The sequence below is a fragment of the Cnephaeus nilssonii genome (genome assembly GCF_951640355.1).
Source record: "Cnephaeus nilssonii genome assembly, chromosome: 4".
Classification (NCBI taxonomy): Eukaryota; Metazoa; Chordata; class Mammalia; order Chiroptera; family Vespertilionidae; genus Cnephaeus; species Cnephaeus nilssonii.
Genome location: NC_137075.1, coordinates 57,178,600 through 57,202,817, shown reverse-complemented (window position 1 = coordinate 57,202,817; position 24,218 = coordinate 57,178,600). Strand labels below are relative to the sequence as shown.

The 24,218-nt window shown below is 41.0% G+C and overlaps 1 protein-coding gene across 5 annotated transcripts in view; it reads left to right on the top strand.

The window, feature by feature from the left end:
- Nucleotides 1-24,218, top strand: part of ZNF280D (zinc finger protein 280D) — a 115,075-nt gene that overhangs the window by 15,535 nt on the left and 75,322 nt on the right. For 3 of the 5 annotated variants that reach the window (XM_079768471.1, XM_079768473.1, XM_079768474.1), the window contains exons 2-5: nt 2,636-2,684; nt 15,383-15,529; nt 20,158-20,223; nt 20,321-20,460. In XM_079768471.1, coding sequence (XP_079624597.1) covers nt 15,394-15,529; nt 20,158-20,223; nt 20,321-20,460 — 342 coding nt within the window. In that variant the 5' untranslated portion in view covers nt 2,636-2,684; nt 15,383-15,393. Of the gene's footprint in view, nt 1-2,635; nt 2,685-15,382; nt 15,530-20,157; nt 20,224-20,320; nt 20,461-24,218 lie in introns of those variants that run through there. The other 2 variants (XM_079768472.1, XM_079768470.1) reach the window with 1 other exon arrangement.

Below are 24,218 nucleotides of genomic sequence, written 5' to 3'. Positions count from 1 at the left end.
AACAAATTCAAACAAATGGCGGCAGAATGGAGCTTGAGAGAGCAGGCCAGGGTTGCCGCCGGCAACAGGGGAAGCAAAGCTTTCAGCACACCCTGGCCGGGCCCACCCGCTTAAGGCAACAAAGTTTCAATTATAACCCCAACACAAATGGCTGCGGGCCTCGGAGGGAGCTCTAGGCTTGGCTCTGCTCCAGGCTACAAAGTTTCAATTGTAGAAGGAAAATAAATTCCAGATACCAGGGCCTCCACTTGGGTCGCCAGGGGGCGTGGCCGGCCTGCAAACCACCACAGGCCCCTTGCTCAGGCTGCCCCACGCCCCAAGGGAACCCCACCCTGATCAGGGACACCTTTCAGGGCAAACCAGCTGGCCCCCACCCCTGCACCAGGCCTCTATCCTATCTAATAAAAGAGTAATATGCAGATTGGTCATCACTGCAACACACAATATAGCTACCCCCATGTGGTCAAAGATCCTGCCCCCATGTGGACACAAGATGGCCACCACAAGATGGCCAGCAGGAGAGGGCAGTTGGGAGGCACCCGGCCTGCAAGGGAGGGCAGTTGGAGGTGATCAACCCTGCAGGAGAGGGCAGTTAGGGGTAACCAGGCCGGCAGAGGAGGGAAGTTGGGGGCAAACAGGCTGGCAGCAGAGTGGTTAGGGGGTGATCAGGCTGGCAGGCAGAAGTGGTTAGGGGCAATCAGGAAGGCAAGCAGGCAAGCAGTTGGGAGCCAGCAGTCCTGGATTGTGAGAGGGATGTCCTACTGCCCGTTTAGGCCCGATCCCTGGGATCGGGCCTAAACGGGCAGTCGGACATCCCTTGAGGGGTCCCATATTGGAGAGGGTACAGGCTGGGCTGAGGGACAACCCCCCTCCGTGCACGAATTTCGTGACCGGGCCTCTAGTGGTCCTATAGCTTTGGAAGAGGTTATCTTAAAAATTACCTCTATAGTCATAGACAGTGATTCATATCTTATTCATATAGACAGGTCATTTATTGATTAAATATTTATAAATGGAATATTTTAGGATTTTGCTAAATTACATTTATATAGTCATTTAACATAAATCTATATATATAAAAACCTAATATGCCAATTGTGCCCAAGGGAGTTCGACTAGGGACCAATAGCTCACTATGACATGCACAGGGGGCAGCACAGAATGAAGGAAAGCCCTGGCCAGCCTCCAGCAGCCGTGGAAGGAAGACCCTGGCTGGCAGCTGAAAGGCCCCAATTGGCCCTGATCGCTGGCCAGGCCTAGGGACCCTACCTGTGCATGGATTTTGTATACTGGGTCTCTAATATAATATAATGAGTCTCATAGGCTGTGTAATTGTGGCTCTTAAAAATATTCTGTATTCTTGGTACTAGTAGGTGCTTGATGCTGAGCAAGAATTGTCATGTATTTATCTATAGGACATATACATAACACTAATTTTAGTTTAGGAACAAGCTACAATTATTCAAATAATTGATATAGAGACTTAAATAGTGAGACCTTAAAACTTGGTGAATTTAGTTAAAAACAAGATTCCATAGAGTCTCTGGTGATAATAGTTCAACCATTTATAGTAATTACTTATGAAGTTAAAATAATACTTTTTTCTCCCTGTGGACTATTTCAGTTCAGACCAAATGCCTTGGAAATTAAAAAGCAGGAAAACTTGCTTTTTCAGCCTGAGGATAAAAAGCAATATGAAGGTTGAATTAGCTGTGTTTCTCAATATTTTAGATATCTGCTATCTAATTTTTGAACTCTTTTGCTTTATAATTAAACTAGTTTAAAAAAATATTGTATATTTTGTAAAATTCATGCTTGTGTGTGAATCCAGAAAACACATTCTTAAAGTAGTTCAAATGTCATTTTTACTTTTTGCACGTGTCGGGGCCTGGGTTTCACCTCTTCACATCGAGTGGACAGTGAGCTTAGGCCCCACGTGGCTCTGGGCCCTGAATCTCACCCACAGCCATGGCCATGGTCAAGGTCGCAGGTGATTTTCAACCAACCCGACAAATGTCTTTTTTAAGCCCAAAGAATTATAGACATACTAGACTGTAGATTTCTGAAGACATGGACTGTGACATACTCATCTTTATTTTTTCCCCCTAGAACTTAGCACATTACCTTGCATACAGAAGGCAATGTATGAGTAGTTATTTTTGAATAAGTTAATCTATGATAAAATATATCCAACTAATTTTCTTTTTAAGTTCATTGATAAAAACCAGAAAAATATAAATTAAAGCATGTCTAAAATTATGTGTTCTTATGGAAATAATTTCAGTTATATCTGAAATAAGAATAGGTAGCAGTAAAAGATTGAGATCACTTAGTATTTGAAAATTCCGACTTACTTAAACAATACATTATGAAGTGATTCCTCATTTTTACCAAAGGATTCATTTAAAAAATATTTATAATTTAATAATTCAGATTTATTCAAGTAGTAAATGCTTAATGGAATCACCATTTTGCTTACTAAATTAAGATTCATTGAGGAATGAACCAGTTATGTAAATAAGTTACATGTATATGTCAAACATCAAACTTTAAAATTGAACTTTTTAAAAAAAAATTTTAAATATGTGTACATTTAATGAAATTCACTCTTATATTAGGTATTTTTATTTTATAGGAAGGAGAACATACAGTATATAACTTGGTGCATTGTCTGGAGTCACATGGTGAGTTTGGAGATAAATTAGATCCAAGAATTTCTGAATTCCAAGTTTCATGTTTCAATATTTGGCATTACATAAAATGACTCATAAAATAGACTGATATCATGTGTCAGTACATATGTGACAATTTACAGAAAGTCAACTCTGCAACTTGATTGGCGACAACCCTTTTTAGCCAAAAAGTAATTGTTACTGAATTGTTACTGCCATAACTGATACTAGTATACATAGCTTATGTATTAATAACTTTCCTTCTGGAGAAAGGATGAGAGGTAGGCATATTTCCTTAAAGATAAAAACTCTTAGAATTGTTAAAGTAACAAATGCTCACATAAAACAAATAATGGAAATTAAAAAGTGAGTAAAGTAGAAACGAAGTGTTTTCTCATGCTCATGATAACTACTATTGTCAGTTTAGTATACATAATTACGTATGTTTCTTTTATGCATAGACAAAAATAATTATTTCTAAAAAAATTATAAAGCTATTACGTGTCTTAAAAATTTTCTCCTAACAATATATTCTAGGTATACAGTAGTTGCCCCTTATTTGACATTTCATTTTCTGTGGTTTCAGTTACTTGTAGTAAACCACAGTCTGAAAATATTAAACCGAAAAATCCCAGAAATAAACAGTAAGTTTTAAATTGAGTGTCTTTTAGAGTAGCATGATGGAATCTCACCATCCAAATCCATCCAGACCTGGGAGAATCATCTCTTTGTCCAGTGTATCCATACTGCATAATGCTACCTGTCCATTAGTCACTTAGTCACTTACACAGCTGTCTCAGTTATCAGATAAACTGTGGAGATATCAGTGCTTGTGTTCAAATAACCCTAATAAGTAGCCTATTGCTCTTACAATGCCTAAGCCATTCACCTCACTTCATCTCCTCAGTAGGCATTGTATCACAGGAAGAAGGGTGAATACAGAACAATATGATATTTTGAGAAAGACCACATTCACGTAACTTTTACTATATAACATATTGTTATTATTGTTCTCTTTTATTATTGTTGTTAATCTCTTACTGTGCCTAATTAATAAATTAAAACTTATCATATGTATGTGTAGAGGAAAAACATCTATATAATAATCTATATAATAAAGAGGTAATATGCTAATTGGTCCTAACGGTGTCCCAGTTACAACCGGTCAACAGGCTGCGCGCACAGAAGCTGGTGGGCCGGATGGGGACTTCCGCCCCCAGCGGAGGTGCGTGCAGGCCTGCCCAGCGCTAATGTCACGCTGCCTCGGAGGCGGAGACCACTCCCTATGGCAGGCGTCCTCAAACTACGGCCCGCGGGCCACATGCGGGTGTTTTTGCTGTTTTGTTTTTTTACTTCAAAATAAGATATGTGCAGTGTGCATAGGAATTTGTTCATAGTTTTTTTTTAAACTATAGTCCTGCCCTCCAACGGTCTGAGGGACAGTGAACTGGCCCCCTGTTTAAAAAGTTTGAGGACCCCTACCCTATGGAGACACGTGCAGGCCTGCCGCGCCGCCTGGCCCGGAGGAGGTTGTCAGATGGGCCGTGACGGCTCCCCTGGCGGAGATGCACGCAGGGTTGTGGTGCTGCCCGGGCTGGAGAGGAGGTATCAGGACGGGGGTGGGGCCTCAGTGGAGAGCTCTCAGCACTCCTGCATCTGGGGTCTGAAGGCACGGAGAGGAAGGGAGAGCAGATGGGCAGTTAGGGGGTTTAGGCCATGAGGGGAGAGCAGATAGATAGTTAGGGGGATCAGGCCAGGAGGGGAGTGCAGATAGGCAGTTAAGGGGATCAGGCCAGGAGGGGAGAGCAGATAGGCAGTTAGGGGGAATCAGATAAGGAGTGGAGAGCAGTTAGGGGGATCAGGCCAGCAGGGGAGAGCAGTTAGGCAGTTAGGGGGAGCAGGCCAGAAGGGGAGTGCAGATAGGCAGTTAGGGGGATCAGGCCAGGAGGGGAGAGCAGATAGGCAGTTAGGGGGAATCAGATAAGGAGGGGAGAGCAGTTAGGGGGATCAGGCCAGCAGGGGAGAGCAGTTAGGCAGTTAGGGGGATCAGGCCAGGAGGAGAGAGCCGTTAGGGCCATCAGGCCAGCAGGGGAGCAGTTAGGGGCATCAGGCAGGCAGGCAGGTGAACGCTTAGGAGCCAGTGGTTCTGGATTGCGAAAGGGATCCCAGATTGGAGAGGGTGCAGACCAGGCTGAGGGACTACTCAACCCCCCCCCCCCCCCCCGGCATGAATTTTGTGCACCGGGCCTCTAGTCCTAATATATAAAAACCCTGGGTCGTAAAGACCAGAGGCTGACCAACCGGAAGTCAGTGCTGGCCCCTCCCCCTAGCAAGCGGTAAAGGGCAATCAGGCAGGCAGGCAGAGGGGGTTAGGGGTGAACAGGTAGGCAGACCAGTGGTTAGAGGTCATCAGGTAGGTAGACGGCCCCTTGCTGGGCTGGCCCTGCCCCCAAGCAAGTGGATAGGGGCAATCAGGCAGGCAGGCAGAGTGGTTAGGGGTGGTCAGGTAGGCAGGCCAGCAGTTAGGGGTGATCAAGTAGGCAGGCAAGTAGTTAGGGGTGGTCAGGTAGGCAGGCAATTGGTTAGGGGAGATTAGGTAGGCAGGCCAGTTGTTAGGGGTGATCAAGTAGGCAGGTAAGTGGTTAAGGGAGATCAGGTGGATCGACGGCTGGCCCTGCCCCCAAGCAAGCAGTTAGGGGCAATCAGGTAGGTAGGCGAGTGGTTAGGGGCAATCAGGTATGCAGATGGCCCCTTGCAGGGCTGGCCCTGCCCCCCAGCAAAGAAAGAGGGAGGCCCAGACCAGCCAAGCCATTGTACCCCAGCCACTGGTGGCAGGGGATGGGGGGCAGCGCTGCACAGATGGCAAGCAGTGGCAGCGGTGGGGGTGGGGCCAGCTGCCTGCAGCCCAGGGAAAGAAAGCCCCGATAGGCCCTGATCTCATGCCTGGCCTAGGGACCCTACCTGAGGGGTCCCGAATTGTGAGAGGGTGCAGGCCGGGGTGAGGCATCCCCCCTCCCCCCAGTGCACGAATTTTCATGCACCAGGCCTCTAGTACTATATATATAGGGTTTATTACTGTCCTTGGTTTCAGGCTTACACTGGGGATCTTGGAATGCATTACCTGTGAATGAGTAGAGCCACTGTATTGTCAGTGGCAGTATTCTGTTACAAAGAATGAGGAAGTCCATTCATTGTCTTTTGTATTAGTTTTCTATGGCTGCCACAACAAAGTATCATGGACTGGATAGCTTAAACAATAGAAATTTATTTTCTTATAATTTTGGAGACTACAGATGGTAGGGTTAGTTCTTTTTTTTTATTGTTTAAAGTATTACATATGGTTCCTTTTTCCCAATTGACCCCCCCCCCCCCCCCGCATTCCTACCCCTGAGGGCAAGCCCCCACTGCCCCAGTGTCTGTGTTCATTGGTTATTCTAATATGCATGCATACAAGTCCTTTGATCTCTTACCCCCCCCCCCCCCCCGCCATTTGTCTCTGGATCTATTTTTGTTCATCAGTTTATGTTGATCATTCTATCCTACATAAGTGAGATCCTGTGATATTTATCTTCTCCAACTGACTTTTTCACTTAGCATAATGCTCTCCAGTTGCATCCATGCTGTTGCAAACGGCAAAAGTTCCTTTTTTTTTTTTTTTTATAGTGGCATAGTATTCCATTGTGTAGATGTGCCACAGTTTTCTAATCTATTCATCTGATGGGCACTTAGGCTGTTTCCAAATCTTAGCTATTGTAAATTGTGCTACTATGAAGATAGGGGTGCATATATCGTTTCTGATTGGTGTTTCTGGTTTCTTGGGATATAGTCCTAGAAGTGGGATTACTGGGTCAAATGGAAGTTCCATGTTTAATTTTTTGAGAAAACTCCATACTGTCTTCCACAGTGGCTGCACCAGTCTGCATTCCCACCAGCAGTGCCAGAGGGTTCCTTTTTCTCCACATCCTTGGCAGCACTTGTCATTTGTTGATTTGTTGATAGCCATTCTGACAGGTGTGAGATGGTACCTCATTGTCGTTTTGATTTACATCTCTCGGATGATTAGTGACTTTGAGCATGTTTTAATATGTCTCTTGGCCTTCTGTATGTCCTCTTTCAAAAAGTGTCTATTTAGGTCCTTTGCTCATTATTTTTTTATTGGATTGTTTATCTTCCTTTTGTTAAGTTGTATGAGTTCTCTGTAAGTTTTGGAGATTAAACCCTTATCTGAGAGAGCATTGGCAAATATGTTCTTCCATGCAGTGGGCTTTTCTTGTTGTTTTGTTGGTTTCTTTTGCTGTGCAGAATCTTTTTATTTTGATGTAGTTCCATTGGTTTATTTTCTCCTTAGTTTCCATTGCCCTAGGAGCAGTATAGGTAAAGACATTGCTACGACATATGTCTGCTATTTTGCTGTCTATGGAGTCTTCAAAGATTTTTATGGTTTCCCGTCTTACACTTAAATCCTTTAGCCATTTTGAGTTTGTTTTTTTGTATGGTTTAAGTTAGTGATCTAGTTTCATTTTATTGCATGTATCTGACCAAATTTCTCAGCACCATTTATTGAAGACACTGTCTTGACTCCATTGTATACTCTTGTCTCTTTTGTCAAATATTAATTGAGTATAATGGCTTGGGTCAATTTCTGGATTCTCTGGTCTGTTCTATTGGTCTATATGTCTGTTCTTGTGCCAGTACCAGGCAGTTTTGAGAACCGTGGCTTGGTAATATACTAGGTGTACCAGTTAATAATGCGGATTTTTTTCAATAGATGGAGTGACACACATGTTGCTATATATGCGGTTTGATATGTATGCTATTTTGTTGTATTGACAGCAAGCTTTAAAACTTCATATGTCAAATTTTCTAAAGGTGTTAATATAGTTATTTTTATGCTTAAAAATGTTGAATTTCGTGCCAAAAAAAGAGCATTTGTGGGAAGTTTTAATTCATTACTTATATTTTGAGTGCTGCTGAAAGTTATCATATACTTCAGGAAGCTTATGGTGAACATGCTCCATCTCAAGATACTTGTGAACACTGGTTTAAATGCTTTAAAAGTGATGATTTTGATGTGAAAGACAAAGAATGTCCAGGTCAACCAAAAAGTTTGAAGACCAACAATTACAAACATTATTGGATGAAGATGCGTGTCAAACTCAAAAACAACTTGCAGAAAGATTAAACGTTGCTCAGCAAACAATTTCCGATTGTTTACAAGCAATGGGAAAGATTTTAAAGGAAGGAAAATGGGTGCCACATCAACTGAACGAAAGACAAATGGAAAACTGAAGAGTCATCACTAAAATGTTGCTTCAACGGCATGAAAGAAAGTCTTTTTTGCATTGAATTGTGACTGGTGATGAAAAGTGAATTTATTTTGAGAATCCTAAATGCACAAAATCATGGGTTGTTCCAGGTCAATCATCAACATCAACTGCAAGGCCAAATCGCTTCAGAAAGAAGACAATACTCTGCGTTTGGTGGGATCAGGAAGATGTGGTGTATTATGAGCTTCTAAAACCAGGTGAAACCATTGATACTGAATGCTACCGACAACAAATAAGCAATTTGAAACATGCTTTGATTATTAAACGACCAGAATGTGCTAGAAGACACGGCAAAGTAATTTTGCTTCATGATAATGCACAATCACACACTTCAAAACCAGTTAAAAACACATTAAAGATCTTGTCTGGGAAGTATTAACCCACCCGCTATATTCACCAGACTTTGCTCCTTCAGATTACCACGTGTTCCGATCGATGGCACACGCACTTTTGAGCAGCACTTCAAAACGTACAAAGAAGTGGAAAATTGGGTCTCTGAATGGTTTGCCTCAAAACAAGAAAAGTTCTATTGGGACAGTATCCACAAATTACCTGAACGATGGGGAAATGTGTAGCTAGCAATGGACATTACTTTGAATAAAGCACTTAGGATGTTTCTCTTGAAATTATTGTGTTTTCTTTGATTACAAAATCCGCATTATTAACCGGTACACCTGGTAGCTTGATATCTGGTATTGTGATCCCTCCAATATTGTTCTTCTTTTTTTTTTTAAATAAATCTTTATTGTTCAGGTTATTACAGGTGTTCCTCTGTTTTTTTCCCCCAAAGCTCCCCTCCATCTGATTCCCCACCCCATGCCCTTACCCCCCGCCACTGTCTTCATCCATAGGTGTAAGATTTTTGTCCAATCTCTTCCCGCACCCCTCAGACAACCTTCCCCTGAGAATTGTCAGTCCAGTCCCTTTCTATGTCCCTGATTCTATTATATTCACCAGTCCATTCTGTTCTTCAGATTTTTTATTCACTTGATTTTTAGATTCACTTGTTGGTAGATATGTGAATATCTACCATAATTTTTATCTTTACCTTTTTCTTCTTATTCCTCTTCTTAAAGAATACCCTTCAGCATTTCATGTAATCCTGGTTTGGTGGTGATGAACTCCTTTAGCTTTTTCTTGTCTGTGAAGCTCTTTATCTGACCTTCAATTCTGAATGATAGCTTTGCTGGGTAGAGTAATCTTGGTTGTACTTTCTTGCTATTCATCACTTTGAATATTTCTTGCCACTCCCATCTGGCCTGCATAGTTTCTGTTGAGAAATCAGCTGACAGTCGTATGGGTACTCCCTTGTAGGTAACTAACTGTTTTTCTCTTGCTGTTTTTAATATTCTCTCTTTATCTTTTGCCCTTGGCATTTTAATTATGATGTGTCTTGGTGTGGTCCTCTTTGGGTTCCTCTTGTTTGGGGTTCTGTGCGCTTCCTGAACTTGTAAGTCTATTTCTTTCACCAGGTAGGGAAAGTTTTCTGTCATTATTTCTTCTAATAGGTTTTCAATATTTTGCTCTCTCTCTTCCTCTGGCACTCCAAAAATTCAGATGTTGGTACACTTAAAGTTGTTCCAGAGGCTCCTCACACTATCTTCATATTTTTGGATCCTTTTTTCTTTTTGTTTTTTTGGTTGGGTGTTTTTTGTTTCCTCATATTGCAGATCTTTGGTTTGATTCTTGGGGTACGTTGATCTACAGTTGAGTTTCTGTACATTCTTTATTTCAGACAGTGTATGCTTAATTTCTGACTGGTCCTTTTCCATTTTTTTGGCATTCTCATTAAGGTCCTTGAAGGTCTCATCAAGTTTCCCAGCGGTTTTTAGAAGATTCTTGAGTAACCTTATAAATGTGGTTTTGAACTCTCTGTTGTCCAGTAGTTTGCTTTCCTCCATTTCTTTCATTCGTGACATGTTTCTGTGTTTCTGCATTTTGGCTGCTTCCCTGTGTTGATGGAGTGGCTTTGTGTGGTGGGTGACTTATAGGGGCCAGTAGTTCAGCCTCCCCAATCACCTGAGGTGGACGCTTTTGGTACACCCCTTTGTGAGTTGAGTGCTAAGTCTTGGTGTAGTTAAGCCTTGATTGCTGTTGGTACACTGGGAGGAATTGACCTCCAGGCCAATTGGTTGTGAGGATCCGCTGTGTCTATAATGGAAGAACTGCTGCGCTGGAGACATGCTTATGGTGCAGGCCTTGTTTCAGTGGGGCTTTGATGCTCACTGAGTCTGCCTCCCAAATGTGTCACTTATGGATGTGAGGAGTTGAAATCTGGTGTCTCACACTGACCACTAGGTACACTGGCTTCTGGATCTCCAATGGGGTGCAGGTCAGCTACTGTCTGAGGCCACCCTGCAGGAGCTACAGTGAGAACCACAGTCCTCTCCTCCCTGCTTGGGGCTTGGAGGCTTTGGAGCTGTCTGAACCAGGTTGCAAGTTTGTTAGGTTAAGCTGCTATCGGGAAGGCCATTCATATGCAAAAGCCGCTGCTTGGAGCTTGGGTGGGCTTGTAGGTTTTGCGGGGCGGGGTCTCAGGGCGTCACCAGGCTAGGGTGTGGCAAATAGCGATGGCTGCTAGCCAGCTGTCCCCGCGCTTCCGACCGCATCCCCGTGTCCAGCGTTCCAGTGCAGCAAGCAATTATTCCTGCGCGCAACTCTGCAAGCAAGCCACCCTCACTTTCCAACCCGATGGCAGACAGTCCAGCTTTTCCCTGTAGGAGTTTGGGTCCCCCACGTCTCCCCAGAAACTGGATTTCAGAGAAATCGGGACCTTGTCTCCCTTTGGGTTGAAGAAAGCAACGCCCGCTGCCAGCCCGGATCGCGTGCGCCTCCATACCTCAGCTTTTCAGCACTTGTGCCCTGAATGCTCTTTTCTCTTTCCTCCTAGTTGTAGAACTTCCACTCAGCCAGCTTTCCCGTGGTTCTGGGTGATAGACATTTTGTCTTTTAGTTTTAGTTTTGAAATTGTTGTGCAAGGCAGCAGTTTAGGTATTTACCTACGCCGCCATCTTGGATCTCCTCCCCCAACATTGTTCTTCTTTCTCAGGATTGCTGTGGCTATTCAGGAGTCTTTTGTTTTTTAATTCCAGATAAATTTTTGCAGAGTTTGTTCTAGGTCTTTGAAATATTCTGTTGGTATTTTAATGGGGATTGCAGTGACTCTGGAGATTGCTTTGGGCAGTATGGATAGTTTAGTGATGTTGATTCTACCAATCCATGAACACTGTATGTTCTTACATTTGTTTATGTCTTCCTCCGTCTCCTTTTTCAATGTCCTGTAGTTTTCCAAGTCCAGGTCTTTTACCTCCTTAGTTAAGTTTATTCCTAGGTATCTGAATTTTTTTGGTGCAGTGGTAAATGGGATTTTTTTTTTAATTTCTCTTTCTCTGAGTTCACTGTTGGTGTATAAAAATGCCATAGATTTGAGTGTTATTTTTGTATCCTGCTACATTGCCATATTCATTTATTAAGTCTAGTAGTTTTTTGATGGAGTAATTGGGATTTTCTATGTACAGTATCATGTCATCTGTGAATAAGGACATTTTTACTACTTCTTTTCCAATTTGGATTCCTTTTATTTCTTCTTGTCTGATCGCTATGGCTAGCACTTCCAGTACTATATCGAACAGAAGTGCTAGCCAGAAGTGGTGAAAGTGAGCATTCCTGTCTTGTTCCTGTTCTTAGGGAAAACGGTTTTAGTTTTGCCCATTGAGTATGATGTTGGCTGTAGATTTGTCATATAAGGCTTTTATTATGTTGAGGTATGGTCCCTTTATTCCCACTTTGTTTTTATGAAGAAAGGTTGTGGATTTTGTGAAATGATTTTTTTGTATCGATTGATATGATTATGTGATTTTTGTTTCTCTGTTTATGTGATGTATCACATTTATTGATTTGCAGATATTGTACCATCCTTGCATCCCGGAATAAATCCTACTTGGTCATGGTGTATGATCTTTCTAATGTAATCCTGGATCTGATTTGCTAGAATTTTGTTGAGGATTTTATTAGCAGGATATTGGCCTGTAGTTCTCTTTTTTTTGTGATGTTTTGGAATTAGGGTTATGTTGGCTTTATAGAAAGAGCTTGGAAGTGTGCCTTCCTCTTGAATTTTTTGGAATAGTCTGAGGAGGATAGGTTTTAGTTCTTCATTGAATTCTTGGTACAAATCCCCTGTAAAGTGGTCCGGTCCCGGGCTTTTGTTTGCTGGAAGATTTTTGATTACTGCTTACATTTCTTTGGTAGTTTTCGGCCTATTCAGGTTTTTTTATTCTTCCTGATTGTGTTTTGGGAGTTTGTATTTTTCTAAGAATATGTCCATTTCGTCTAGGTTGTCCATTATGTTGGAATAGAGTTGTTCATGGTGTTTTTTCATGATCCTATTTCTATAGTATCGGTTGTTACTTCACTCTTTCTGATTTTGTTTATTCGGGTCCTCTTTGCTTCTTAATGAGACTGGATAGAGGTTCATCAATCTTGTTTATCCTTTCAAAGAACCAGCTCTTGGTTTTGTGATCTTTTATATGTATATTTTTTATTTTTATTTTGTCTCTGTCGTTTATTTCTATTCTGATCTTTATTATTTTGTTCCTTCTGCTCACTCTGGGTTTTCTTGTTGCTGTCTTTCTAACTTTTTGAGTTGTATGGTTAGAGGTCAGATAATTTATTACTTTTTTTTTTTTTTAATGTAGGCCTGTAGAGCTATGAACTTCCCTCTTAAGGCTGCTGAAACTGTGTCCCATAGATTTTGGATTGTTGTGTTTTCATTGTCGTTTGATACCAGCCAGTATGTTTTTTATTTTTTTTTGGTAACCCAATCATTGTTTGATAGCATGCTATTTAGCTTCCAAGTGTTTGATTTTTTTCATTGTTTTTATTGTAGTTGATTTGTAATTTTATGCCATTGTGATCTGAGAGCATGCTTGATATGATTTCAATCTTCTTGAATTTGAAGAGACTTTGCCTGTGTCCCAATATGTGGTCTATCTTTGAAAATGTCTCGTGTGCACTGGAGAAGAATGTATATTATGTGGCTTTGGGGTGAATGGTTCTGAAGATGTCAGTTCCATCTGATCTAGTGAGTGATTTTGGATTGATGTTTCTTTGCTGATTTTTTGTTTAGAGGATCTATCCAGTGTGGTGTTACTGGGGTATTAAAGTCTCCTACTATGTGTGTATTGTTGTCAGTCTCTTCCTTGATATCTTCCGGAAGTTTTTTTATGTATTTAGGTGCTCCTGTATTGGGTGCATATATGTTTACCAGAGTTATATCTTCTTGTTGAATTGCTCCCTTTAGTATGAAGTGGCATTCCTTATCTCTTACTGTGGCCTTCAATTTGAGTTCTAATTTGTCAGATAATAAGTATTGCTACCCCAGCTTTTTTTTCATTTCCATTCACCTGAAAAAAAATTTTTCCATCCCTTCACTATCAGTTTGTGTGAGTCCTTTGTTCTGAGAGGTGGGTCTCTTGTAGACAGCAGATATAAGGCGGTAGTAGAGCCTGGTCCACCAGTCCCCTACAGACCTGTGGAATATAACTGTCCCTCACTCACACATACAAACACTCCCTGCACATCCACGCACTCCCCTTTCACTCTCTCGCTCACTCACACACTATCTCCCTCACTGCCTTCTTGTCCCCCACGCTCTTGGATCTCCAGGATTAGTTCTTTTGATTTTTGAATATTGTACCATAGTTGCATCCCTGGAATAAATCCCACTTGGTTATGTTGTGTAATCTTTATAATATATCACTTTATCTGATTTGCTAATATTTTGTTGAGGATTTTAGCATCTATGTTCATCAGGGATATTGGCCTTTAATTCTCTTTCTTTGTAATGTCTTTATCTGGTTTTGGAATTAGGATAATGCTGCCTCAGAAAAAGAGTTTGGAAGTGTTCCTTCTTCCTGGATTTTTTTGAAATAGTGTGAGGAGGATAGGTGTTAGTTCTTCTTTGAATGTTTGGTAGAACTCCCTCGTGAAGCCATTTGGACAAGAGCTTTTGTTTGCTGGAAATTTTTTTATTATTGCGTCTATGTCCTCAGTTACTGGCCTATTCAGGTTTTCTGCTTCTTCTTGATTCAGTTTGGGAAGATTGTATTTATTTTAGAAATTTCCATTTCATCCACATTTTCCAGCTTGTTGGCGTATAGTTGCTCATAGTATTTTCCTATAATTCTTTGTATTTCTGTGATGTCAGTTACTTCACCACTTCCATTTCGGATTTTACTTATTTGGGTCCTCTCTTTGTTTCTTGAGGAGTCTGGCTAAAGGTTGATCAATCTTGTTTATGCTTTCAGTATTTTTAAAACTGAGTTGGAAATTTTTGATTATCATATTCTTAATCCTATATTTTGTTTTCTGAATATTACTTTTTATAACATTCCTTCTTGTCTTATATGTCTAAATATGCTAATTATATTTTTTCTAATATTTTTCTTGCTGTCTGTGTTGCCTCTTTTCTTTAGGATTCTTTTATCTGTTTTATTGATTTTGGTCTGAAAACAGGAGGTTTTCCTGAAATTAATGGTGCTTATTGGTTGTCCATCCATATAAGAGCAAGGCACTAAAATGCTTCCTGGGGACTCTGTGTTTGGTCAGAACATCTAGGATTGTTATTATTTACTATATGTTTTTTGGTTTGTATCTTCAGGTGAGAAATTTGCCCTGCATGAAATAAGCCTGAGTTTGTTCCCTGTTTTTGTTTAGCACCTCATTCCTGCTTTGCTCTATTTATGCCTGGCATTCCTAAGTTTGGTTCAGTTTTTGTAGTATATTTTCCACTTATTGCCTCATTTTTTCAAATTATAAGCAAAAGTTTATTCAGAGAGTCATAGAGGTAGAAGTGAACTGTAGAAGAAATGGTTTTAGGAAACAAGTTACAAAGGCAAAAGAAAGGCCAGTGGAGAGAGAAAGGTAAAGGTTACATGCTTTGTTGGGGAATGAGAGAAGGATGGAAAAGGTGTATGCATGCTCTTGAGAGAGAGAACCCCACCTATTGCCTCTTATTCTAAGTTTATCTCCTTTTTGTTAATATTATTTTTTCAGATAATGATTAAGTGAAATAATTTTTGTAGATATACTCATATTTCAGGCATACGACTGAAACTCACTTTGATTGTACCTAAATTTTCGGTCCACTGTAACTAACTAGTCAGCCATTACCTATTTCTATCTCTAAATACCTATGTATCTATCTAGTTATCTAACATCTAGGAGAATGAGTTCTGAGTTTCTCACTGTTGCTACCATGTACTAACTACAAATATCAGTTCAGAAATTGCTACTAGGATTATTAAAGTAGAATTTAAATATACTATGTATTAAAAATGTATTTTTCTTTTTGAAAATAATATTTGCTTTCCTTTTAAAAATTAGGTAAGTCAAAAATGGCAGAACTCTTTATGGAATGTGAAGAAGAAGAGTTGGAACCCTGGCAGAAGAAAGTAAAAGAGGTTGAGGATGATGATGATGATGAACCGATCTTTGTTGGAGAGATATCAAGTTCAAAACCAGCAATTTCAAGTAAGCATTTACTTTTAGTGAAGCCAAGTTTTATAAAATACTGTTTCTAATGGAAAAAATTTACAAACTGGCTTAGAGGTACTTATGTCCTTGCTTCTCTGTAAAGAGTTGGGAATGAAAGATTAGGTGTGAGGTAAGTAAGAATTTTAGAAACAGGGTGGGGATGTGATTGGGTACTTGAGGGAGGAGGTAAGAGGTTAAAATATCAGATCTGAGAAAAAGAAATGGACTAAGATTAGCTGGTGACATTGGAGGTCTTTTGTTATTAGAAATCATAATTTTTGTGGAGCTAAATTTTCTATTTATTCTTTTTTCCACTTAAACTCGGAAGTAGAGGGAAAAAAGCGTTTAGAATACTTTGTTTTAAATGTCAGAATGTACTAAATAAGTTTGTGTTATTCTCAGATAGGGGTTCTCAATTCCAGGCAACTGCCTTATCGCAATGTCATTCATTCATAGATACAAAATGTATAGGCAGTGAATGATTGCAGTCTCTGTCCTGTATGCTAATAGGTGCTTCTGATCACATCTATTTTCCAGCAACTTGCATTTATATTCATGAAAGAGAAGGGCACTGTCTACAACTACTATATTTGGATGACATAGCAGTTAAAACAAATCTTTATGGTTTTTTAACAGAACATCTTGATACCTTTGTAGATTCTAGATTTCAGTTAGAGAAATTGGATTTGACCTTGTTATAATGTTAAAGCAAAGAGCAATAACACCTTTAAATATATTCACTCAAAAATATATAGAAGTGTGCCGAAACCGGTTTGGCTCAGTGGATAGAGCGTCAGCCTGCGGACTCAAGGGTCCCAGGTTCGATTTCGGTCAAGGGCATGTACCTTGGTTGCGGGCACATCCCCAGTAGGGGGTGTGCAAGAGGCAGCTGATCGATGTTTCTCTCTCATCGATGTTTCTAACTCTCTATCCCTTTCTCTTCCTCTCTGTAAAAAATCAATAAAATATATTTAAAAAAAATATATATATATAGAAGTGTAGAGAAATAATGTATAAATTTTAGATTTTCTTACCAAGACAGTGCTTAAAAGTGTGATTAAGAGGCTACTTTAGCCCTGCCGGTGTAGCTCAGTGGATTGAGTGACGTCCCATGCATTGAGTGGTCACCGGTTCGATTCCTGGTAAGGGTACATGCCTGGGTTGTCGGATTGCCAGTAGTGGTGTGTAGGAGGCAGCCCATCCATATTTCTATTCCTATCCCCCTCTCCCTTCCTCTGTCTCTAAAGTCAATAAAAATACAGGTATTTTTAAAAAAGAATCCCTTGCTCTTTGCGCTTTTTTAAAAAAAGAGGTTACTTTGAAATATTTGGAAAGCCTGATAACTTTCTTCTCTTTCCCCTAAACTTGTAAGGGCACTTTTATTCAGTTTTATCAGAGGGATAATAACTTAACAATTTAATTCTCAATACCACTTCCTCTGGCAAATTAATAATCTCTCATGGAGGTTCTAATTGGAGTGCCACTTTGATTATAAATTGAATGATACTTGTTGATCATAGTAGAACACCCTACCTAATAATAGACAAATATGCAAATTGACCGCACCTTCGCTACGCCCAAGCCACGCCCACCAGCCAAGCCACGCCCACCAACCAATCAGGATGAGTATGCAAATTACCACAACAAAGATGGCGGCTATTTTGCATATCAAGACAGCGTAGAAAGAAGCCAAGAGCTGCAGAAGGGAGCAAAGCTGCGGAGAAGCAGAGCAGGCAGGCTGGCGGAGAAGGCGGGAGCGGGGGGGGGAGAAGGGAGGAGCGGAGGCGGGGCCGGGGGCAAAGGAAGGAGAGCGGGCGGGCTGGCGGAGAAGGCGGGGCGGGGGACAAGGGAGGAGAGCAGGCAGGGCGGGGTAGAGTGCAGCAGGAAACCCTATTGCAGGATTTTTCCTGCAACGGGAACGCTAGTCCTAATATATAAAATCCCTGGGTTGTAACCACCAGTAATGACCAAGGCTCGACCAACCGGACCTGAGGGGGCTGCGAATCAGGGCCAGAGAGAGGCCTGAAGAGAGAAGCAGGGACTGATCTGTTGCCTCTGTGGCAGCTTTTGATCAGCACTTGCCTCTTTCTCTCTCCCAGTCTGGCTAGCAGCCGCGCCTCCATTTCTCTCCAGGCCTCCACTGGGGCTGCTGATCAGTCCTGCCTTTTTGATCAGGCCCCGTTGATAGGACCAGAGATGCTGACTGGCATAGGAACCAGCCAATCAGAACCAAATGTGGGTGCTGTGAAGAACCAATGGCTGCCTAGGAGGCGGAGTTTCTGACCTGACTGGCATAGACACCGACCAATCGGAACCAAATGTGGGTGCTGTGGAAAGCCTTCGGCTGCCTAGGAGGTGGAGCTTCTGCTGCTGACTGGCATATAAAACGACCAATCAGAACCCAGTCTGGGTGCTGTGGGGAGCCAGTGGCTGCCTAGGAGGCAGAGGTTTTGATGCTGACTGGCATAGAAACCAACCAGTCAGAACCAAATTAGTCAGCAGAGGAGGGCAGTTGGGGGCGAGATCAGGCCTGTAGGCGAGATCAGGCTGGCAGGGGAGGGCAGTTGGGGGCAATCAGGCCGGCAGGGAGGGCAATTAGGGGCGATCAGGCAGGCAGGCAGAGGCAGTTAAGGGCAACCAGGTAGCAGGGGAAGGCAGTTAGGGGTGATCAGGCAGGCAGGAAGTGAGCAGTTAGGAGCCAGTGGTCCCAGATTGCGAGAGAGATGTCCAACTGCATGTTTAGGCCCAATCCCACAGGCAGTCTGACATCCCCCAAGGGGTCCCCAATTGGAGAGGGTGCAGGCTGGGCTGAGGGAACCGCCCTCTGTGCACAAATTTCATGCACCAGGCCTCTAGTAATTATATATTCTCTTTAATTATTGTTTCTAGTAATTGTGATATTTTATACTGGTATATTACCATATTGTAAAATTGTTATTGAACTTCTCTTATTGAAAACATGACAGTTAAGATTCAAGTTGATTTTATACTGATTGTACATGATTTAACAGTATTCAACTAGAATCCTATATAATAAAAGCCTTATATGCTAAGTGTCTGATCATCTGTTCAACCAATCAAAGTATAATATGCTAATGATATGCTAAAGTCACTCACTGCTCATTATGATGTGCACTGACCACCAGGGGGCAGACGCGCCAACCGGTAGGTTAGCTTGCTCCTGGGGTCTGGCCAATATGGGCTGAACACGCCCTCGAGACATCCCGTGGTCCCTCCCTGGCTGGCCAACCTCCCGTGTCCCTCCACAGCCCCTATCAGTTCCTCCCTAGCCCCGATCATGCACTGGTGGGGTTCCTTGGCCTGGCCTCCGCCCTCTCGCAATCCGGGACCCCTTGGGGGATGTCAGAGAACTGGTTTCAGCCTTATCTTGCAGGTCAGGCTGAGGGACCCCGCTGGTGCATGATTTTGTGCACTGGGCCTCTAGTAGTGTATATTAGTTTTAAAATAATTACGTCAAAAAATAGAATTTCTTTTCTGAACTGTTAAGATATAGAATTTATATGATTGTATTGTTGGTTATGTGTAGGCCATAAAATGTTAATTAATAATCGTTCTTTGTTGGTTTGGGTAAATACTTAATCTTGAATTTCAGAATGAAAATGGTGTTAAGTTATTGGAGCAGAGTTGTTTCTTCAATAAGACATATGTAGGGCTTAGTTATAGAACACTACATTGTCATTATCAGATAATAGGCCTACTTCTGTGTGGCCCCTTTACTTTATAGGATTATTTTATGGGATCTGGTTATTTTTTACTGTGACATAAGAAAAGGACATTTTAATGATGTTTCGAGTGTTTGTGCTTTTACCTTTTTCTAACCAACAATTTTAGGCAAAACCCACGCTTCCAAATTTTAGTTTGATTATTGAGTAACCTAAGAGTTAAAGAGTTTATATGCATGTAAGAATAAGGAGCTTTAAACTGATCCTGAAAGTCATATTAGGCTCACATTGACTTCTGTTTTAGTGGTAGATTTGAAACTCCTTAAGTTATAAGATACTCTGGTAAACTGTAGGTTCATTTTAGTCTGTAGCCTCTGATAGTTTCCCTTTCAGAAATCAAGAGTAATGGTGCAGATAATGCAATGAGATCCCTCATAAGGTCATGTAAAGGCTTTAAGGGATGTGAGTGGCATATGGAGCTTGGGCAAGGTTTTGATTTTGAGTTATATGAACCTGAGTGTATATACAGTCCTATCATCACTCAAAGAAAGACATATACTTCAATTATAAGTTGTATATGAATGTACTTTTGGAAAAGTTTTACTAATGTGGAATATTTCTGTGCCATGTAAAAGGTTTGACTTATATTTAGTCAGATTTAACAATTTTTTATTTTTGGCCTTTGGATTTTGAGTTATAGTTAAAAAGGTTGTTCTAATACTATGCAACAATTAAAGCTTATAATCTTGTTCCTTTAGTGTATATATATATATATATATATATATATATATATATATATATATGTTTAACTGTATTTTAAAATTAGTGATAACTTATAAACTTTTTTCAGGAATCTATTTGTTTTCAGTTCATGATTTATATTATCTTAATGTATATTTCATTCAAACAAACAAATTTTAAAATAAATATAATTTTTTTTAGATATTTTGAATAGAGTAAACCCCAGCTCATACTCAAGAGGAATAAAGAATGGCGCACTCAGTCGAGGTACAGTATTATTTTACTCTTTTAATTTTAAAGTGAAGTATTTTGATATTGATTATAAAGAAATATATTCAATATATTTTGTAATTTTGAAATACAGGTATTACTGCTGCATTCAAGCCTACAAGTCAACACTACACGAACCCAACATCAAATCCAGTAGCTGCCTCGCCAGTAAATTTTCATCCTGAATCTAGATCTTCAGATAATTCTGTTATTGTTCAGCCTTTGTCTAAACATGTAAGTGTTTCTGAAACTACACAGTCAGCTCAGGCATACCTTGGATATTATTTACAAACTAGAGGCCGGGTACACAAAATTCGTGCATTGTGGGAGGGGGGTGTACCTTAGCCCTCTCCAATCTGGGACCCCTCAGGCAGTCAGACATCCCTCTCACAATCCGGGATTGCTGGCCCCTAACCGCTCGCCTGCCTGATTGCCCCTAACTGCTTCTGCCTGCCAGCCTGATTGCCCCCTAACCGCTCCCCTGTCTGCCTGATGACCCCCAACTGCTCGCCCCTGCTGGCCTGATCAACCACAACTGCCCTCCCCTGCAGGCCTGGTTCCCCCCCATCTGCCCTCCCCTGCAGGCCTGATCGCCCCCAACTGCCCTCCCTTGCAAGCCTGGTCCCTCCCAGCTGCCTTCCCCTGCTGGACCGGTCACCCCTAACTGCCCTCCCCTGCTGGCCTGGTCACTTCTAACTGCCTTCCCCTGCTGGCCTGGTCACCCCCAACTGCCCTCCTCTGCAGGCCTGGTTCCCCCAACTGCCCTCCCCTGCAGGCCTGATTGCCAACAACTGCCCTCCCTTGCTGCCTATCTTTTTTAAATTTATTTTTATTTTTTTAAAATAAATCTTTATTTTTCAGATTATTACAGTAGTTCCTTTTTCCCCCCGACCATAGCTTCCCTCCACCCGGTTCCCACCCCACCCCATGCCCTTACCCCTCTCCCCCACCGTCCTTATCCATAGGTATATGATTTTTGTCCAGTCTCTTCCTGCACTCCCCACACGCCTTTCCCCCCGAGGATTGTCAGTCCACTCCCTTTCTATGCCCCTGATTCTATTATATTCACCAGTTTATTCTGTTCATCAGTTTTTTATATTCACTTGATTTTTAGATTCACTTGTTGATAGATATGTATTTGTTGTTCATAAATTTTATCTTTACCTTTTTCTTCCTCTTCCTCTTCTTACAGAATACCTTTCAGCATTTCATGTAATCCTGGTTTGGTGGTGATGAACTCCTTTAGCTTTTTCTTATCTGTGAAGCTCTTCATCTGCCCTTCAATTCTGAATGATAGCTTCGCTGGGTAGAGTAATCTTGGTTGTAGGTCCTTGCTATTCATCACTTTGAATATTTCTTGCCACTCCCTTCTGGCCTGCATAGTTTCTTTTGAGAAATCAGCTGACAATCGTAGTGGTGCTCCCTTGTAGGTGACTAACTGTTTTTCTCTTGCTGCTTTTAATATTCTCTCTTTATCTTTTGCCCTTGGCATTTTAATTATGATGTGTCTTGGTGTGGTCCTCTTTGGATTCCTTTTGTTTGGGGTTCTGTGCGCTTCCTGGACTTGTAAGTCTATTTCTTTCACCAGGTGGGGGAAGTTTTCAGACATTATTTCTTCAAATAGGTTTTCAATATCTTTCTCTCTTCTTCTGGCACCCCCATAATTTGGATGTTGGTATGCTTGAAGTTGCTAGAGGCTCCTTACACTATCTTCATATTTTTGGATTCTTTTTGCTTTTTGCTTTTCCGGTTGGGTGTTTTTTGCTTCTTTGCATTTCAAATCTTTGACTAGATTCTTAGGATTCTCTAGTCTGCTGTTGAATCTCTGTATATTATTCTTTATTTCAGTCAGTGTATGCTTAATTTCTAGTTGGGCCTTTTTCATATCCTCAAGGGTCTCACTAAATTTATCGGCCTTTTCTAGAAAATTCTTGAAAAACCTCATAACCGTCGTTTTGAACTCCATAGCCAGTAGTTTGCTTTCCTCCATTTCTTTCATCTGTGACCTGTTTCTTTGTCTCTGCATTTTGGCTGCTTCCCTGAGTTGATAGAGTGGCTTTGTGTGCTAGGTGTCCTATAGGGCCTGGTGGCTCAGCCTCCCCAGTTACCCGAGGTGGTCACTCTTGGTGCACCCCTTTGTGGGCTGTGTGCACAGTCTTGTTGTAGTTAAGCCTTGATTGTTGTTGGTATCACTGGGAGGAATTGACCCCCAGGCCAATTGTCTGAGGATCAGTTGTGTCTATGATGGGAGAACTTCTGTGCTGGAGACACCCGTATGGGGCAATACTTGCTTTAGTGGGGCTTTGGTGCTCACTGAGTCTGCCCCCTGAGTGTGTCCCTTATAGATCTGAGGAGTTGTAATCTGGATGGTCCCACTCTGACCACTGGGTATACTGGCTCTTGGATCTTCTAGGAGGTGCAAATTTAGCCTCTGCCTGAGACCACCCAGCAGGAGCTACGGAGAGATCTGCACGTTCCTCTTCTTTGTTTGGGGTTTGGAGGTGCCCTGATGAGGCCCAGCTGTGAAGCAATGCAAGCTGCTGTGGGGCCTTGGTCCTTCTTTTGGATGTTCTGGGTCTCTGACTTTGTTAGGTAATTTTAGATTTCAAAGGACTAGCCCATTCATATGCAAAAGCCTCTGCGCACAGCTTGGGTGGGGCGGGGTCTCAGGGCGGAGCAAACAGCAATGGCTGACCGTCAGCCCTGCCCTAAAAGGCCCCTGGGTCTCAGTGTCTCTCGGTAATCACTGCAAGCACCTCTGAGAGAAAGCAGCCCTCGAGTTCTACCCGCAACCATACAGTCCAGTTACTTATAGGTAGTATTAATAATTAAATTTTTTTGTTACTGTATACTGACCTCTGTCAAGATTTGGAAGATGTGCATAATTCAAAGAAACCAGTATTTTCCATATAACCAATGCATGATGTCACAAAATCATGCATGAAAGAAAGATCCTTTCAAAGTGTAAGATAGACTAATAGATTTTAATGTAACAAGATACAAAGTTTAGTGATAAGGAGTAAGATTTTGCATTCCAACAAACCTTTAAGAAAATAGCAACTGTTGAATTTTGGTGTAGTATTAAAGAAGTGCATTTACAGTTATCCTAAAGTGCTATTAAAATACTCCCCCTTTCAACTATATATATTTATAAAGCCAGATTTTCTTTATATTTTTCAACCAAACATTTCCTAACAAATTAAAAGCAGAAGTAGATATCAGACTATAGCAGGTTTTGATTAAAATAAAATTAATACATACTTTTAAATTTTTCTGTTTTAATTTCTAATATGGCAAATATTAATGAATATGTCCCACCTGAATAAAAAACTCCTTTGGGTCTTTAGTAATTTTTAAATGTGTAAAGCGGTCCTAAAACCAAGGAGTTAGAGTATTAAAACAAAAAGTTACCCAAAATATATTCTGTGCTATAAGTTAAAATCAAATTCACTCTTTTTTTTTTTTTTTTTCATGTTTATAATAAGCTATTTGACATTGGCCTTAGAGACATAGTAAATTTTCCTTATGTTGTTTTGGCAGTAAGGGAAACAACTACCAAAGCACCTATACATTTTCTTGCAAATAATCAGGTTTAACACCACAATTGACCCCAAATATTTTTAGTATTAATAGTTTATTTTTTTCTGTATTTCATATCTTATTACTATAAGGTAATCCACTTACCTCTTAGCACTAAAAATAGATATTTTGAGGTGGTATCTTTTATAGAAGAGTTATTAAATTTAACTTTAGCCTACATAAAAATGAAAAGGAAGACTACAGCCTTTACAAACTATGGCTGAATAAATGCACCTTCCATTTATATTTTGAAGATGTTATACAGTATATCATAAAAAATAAGAATGTCTTTGGGCAGACACCTACCTCCCACCAACTCCTCCTCCCCCTTTGCGAATTCTTTTCTGTGGTTTCAGCATTCTGAAGTAATGATTAATAGTGAAATGAGCCCTAAACTAGTATTTAAAAGACTT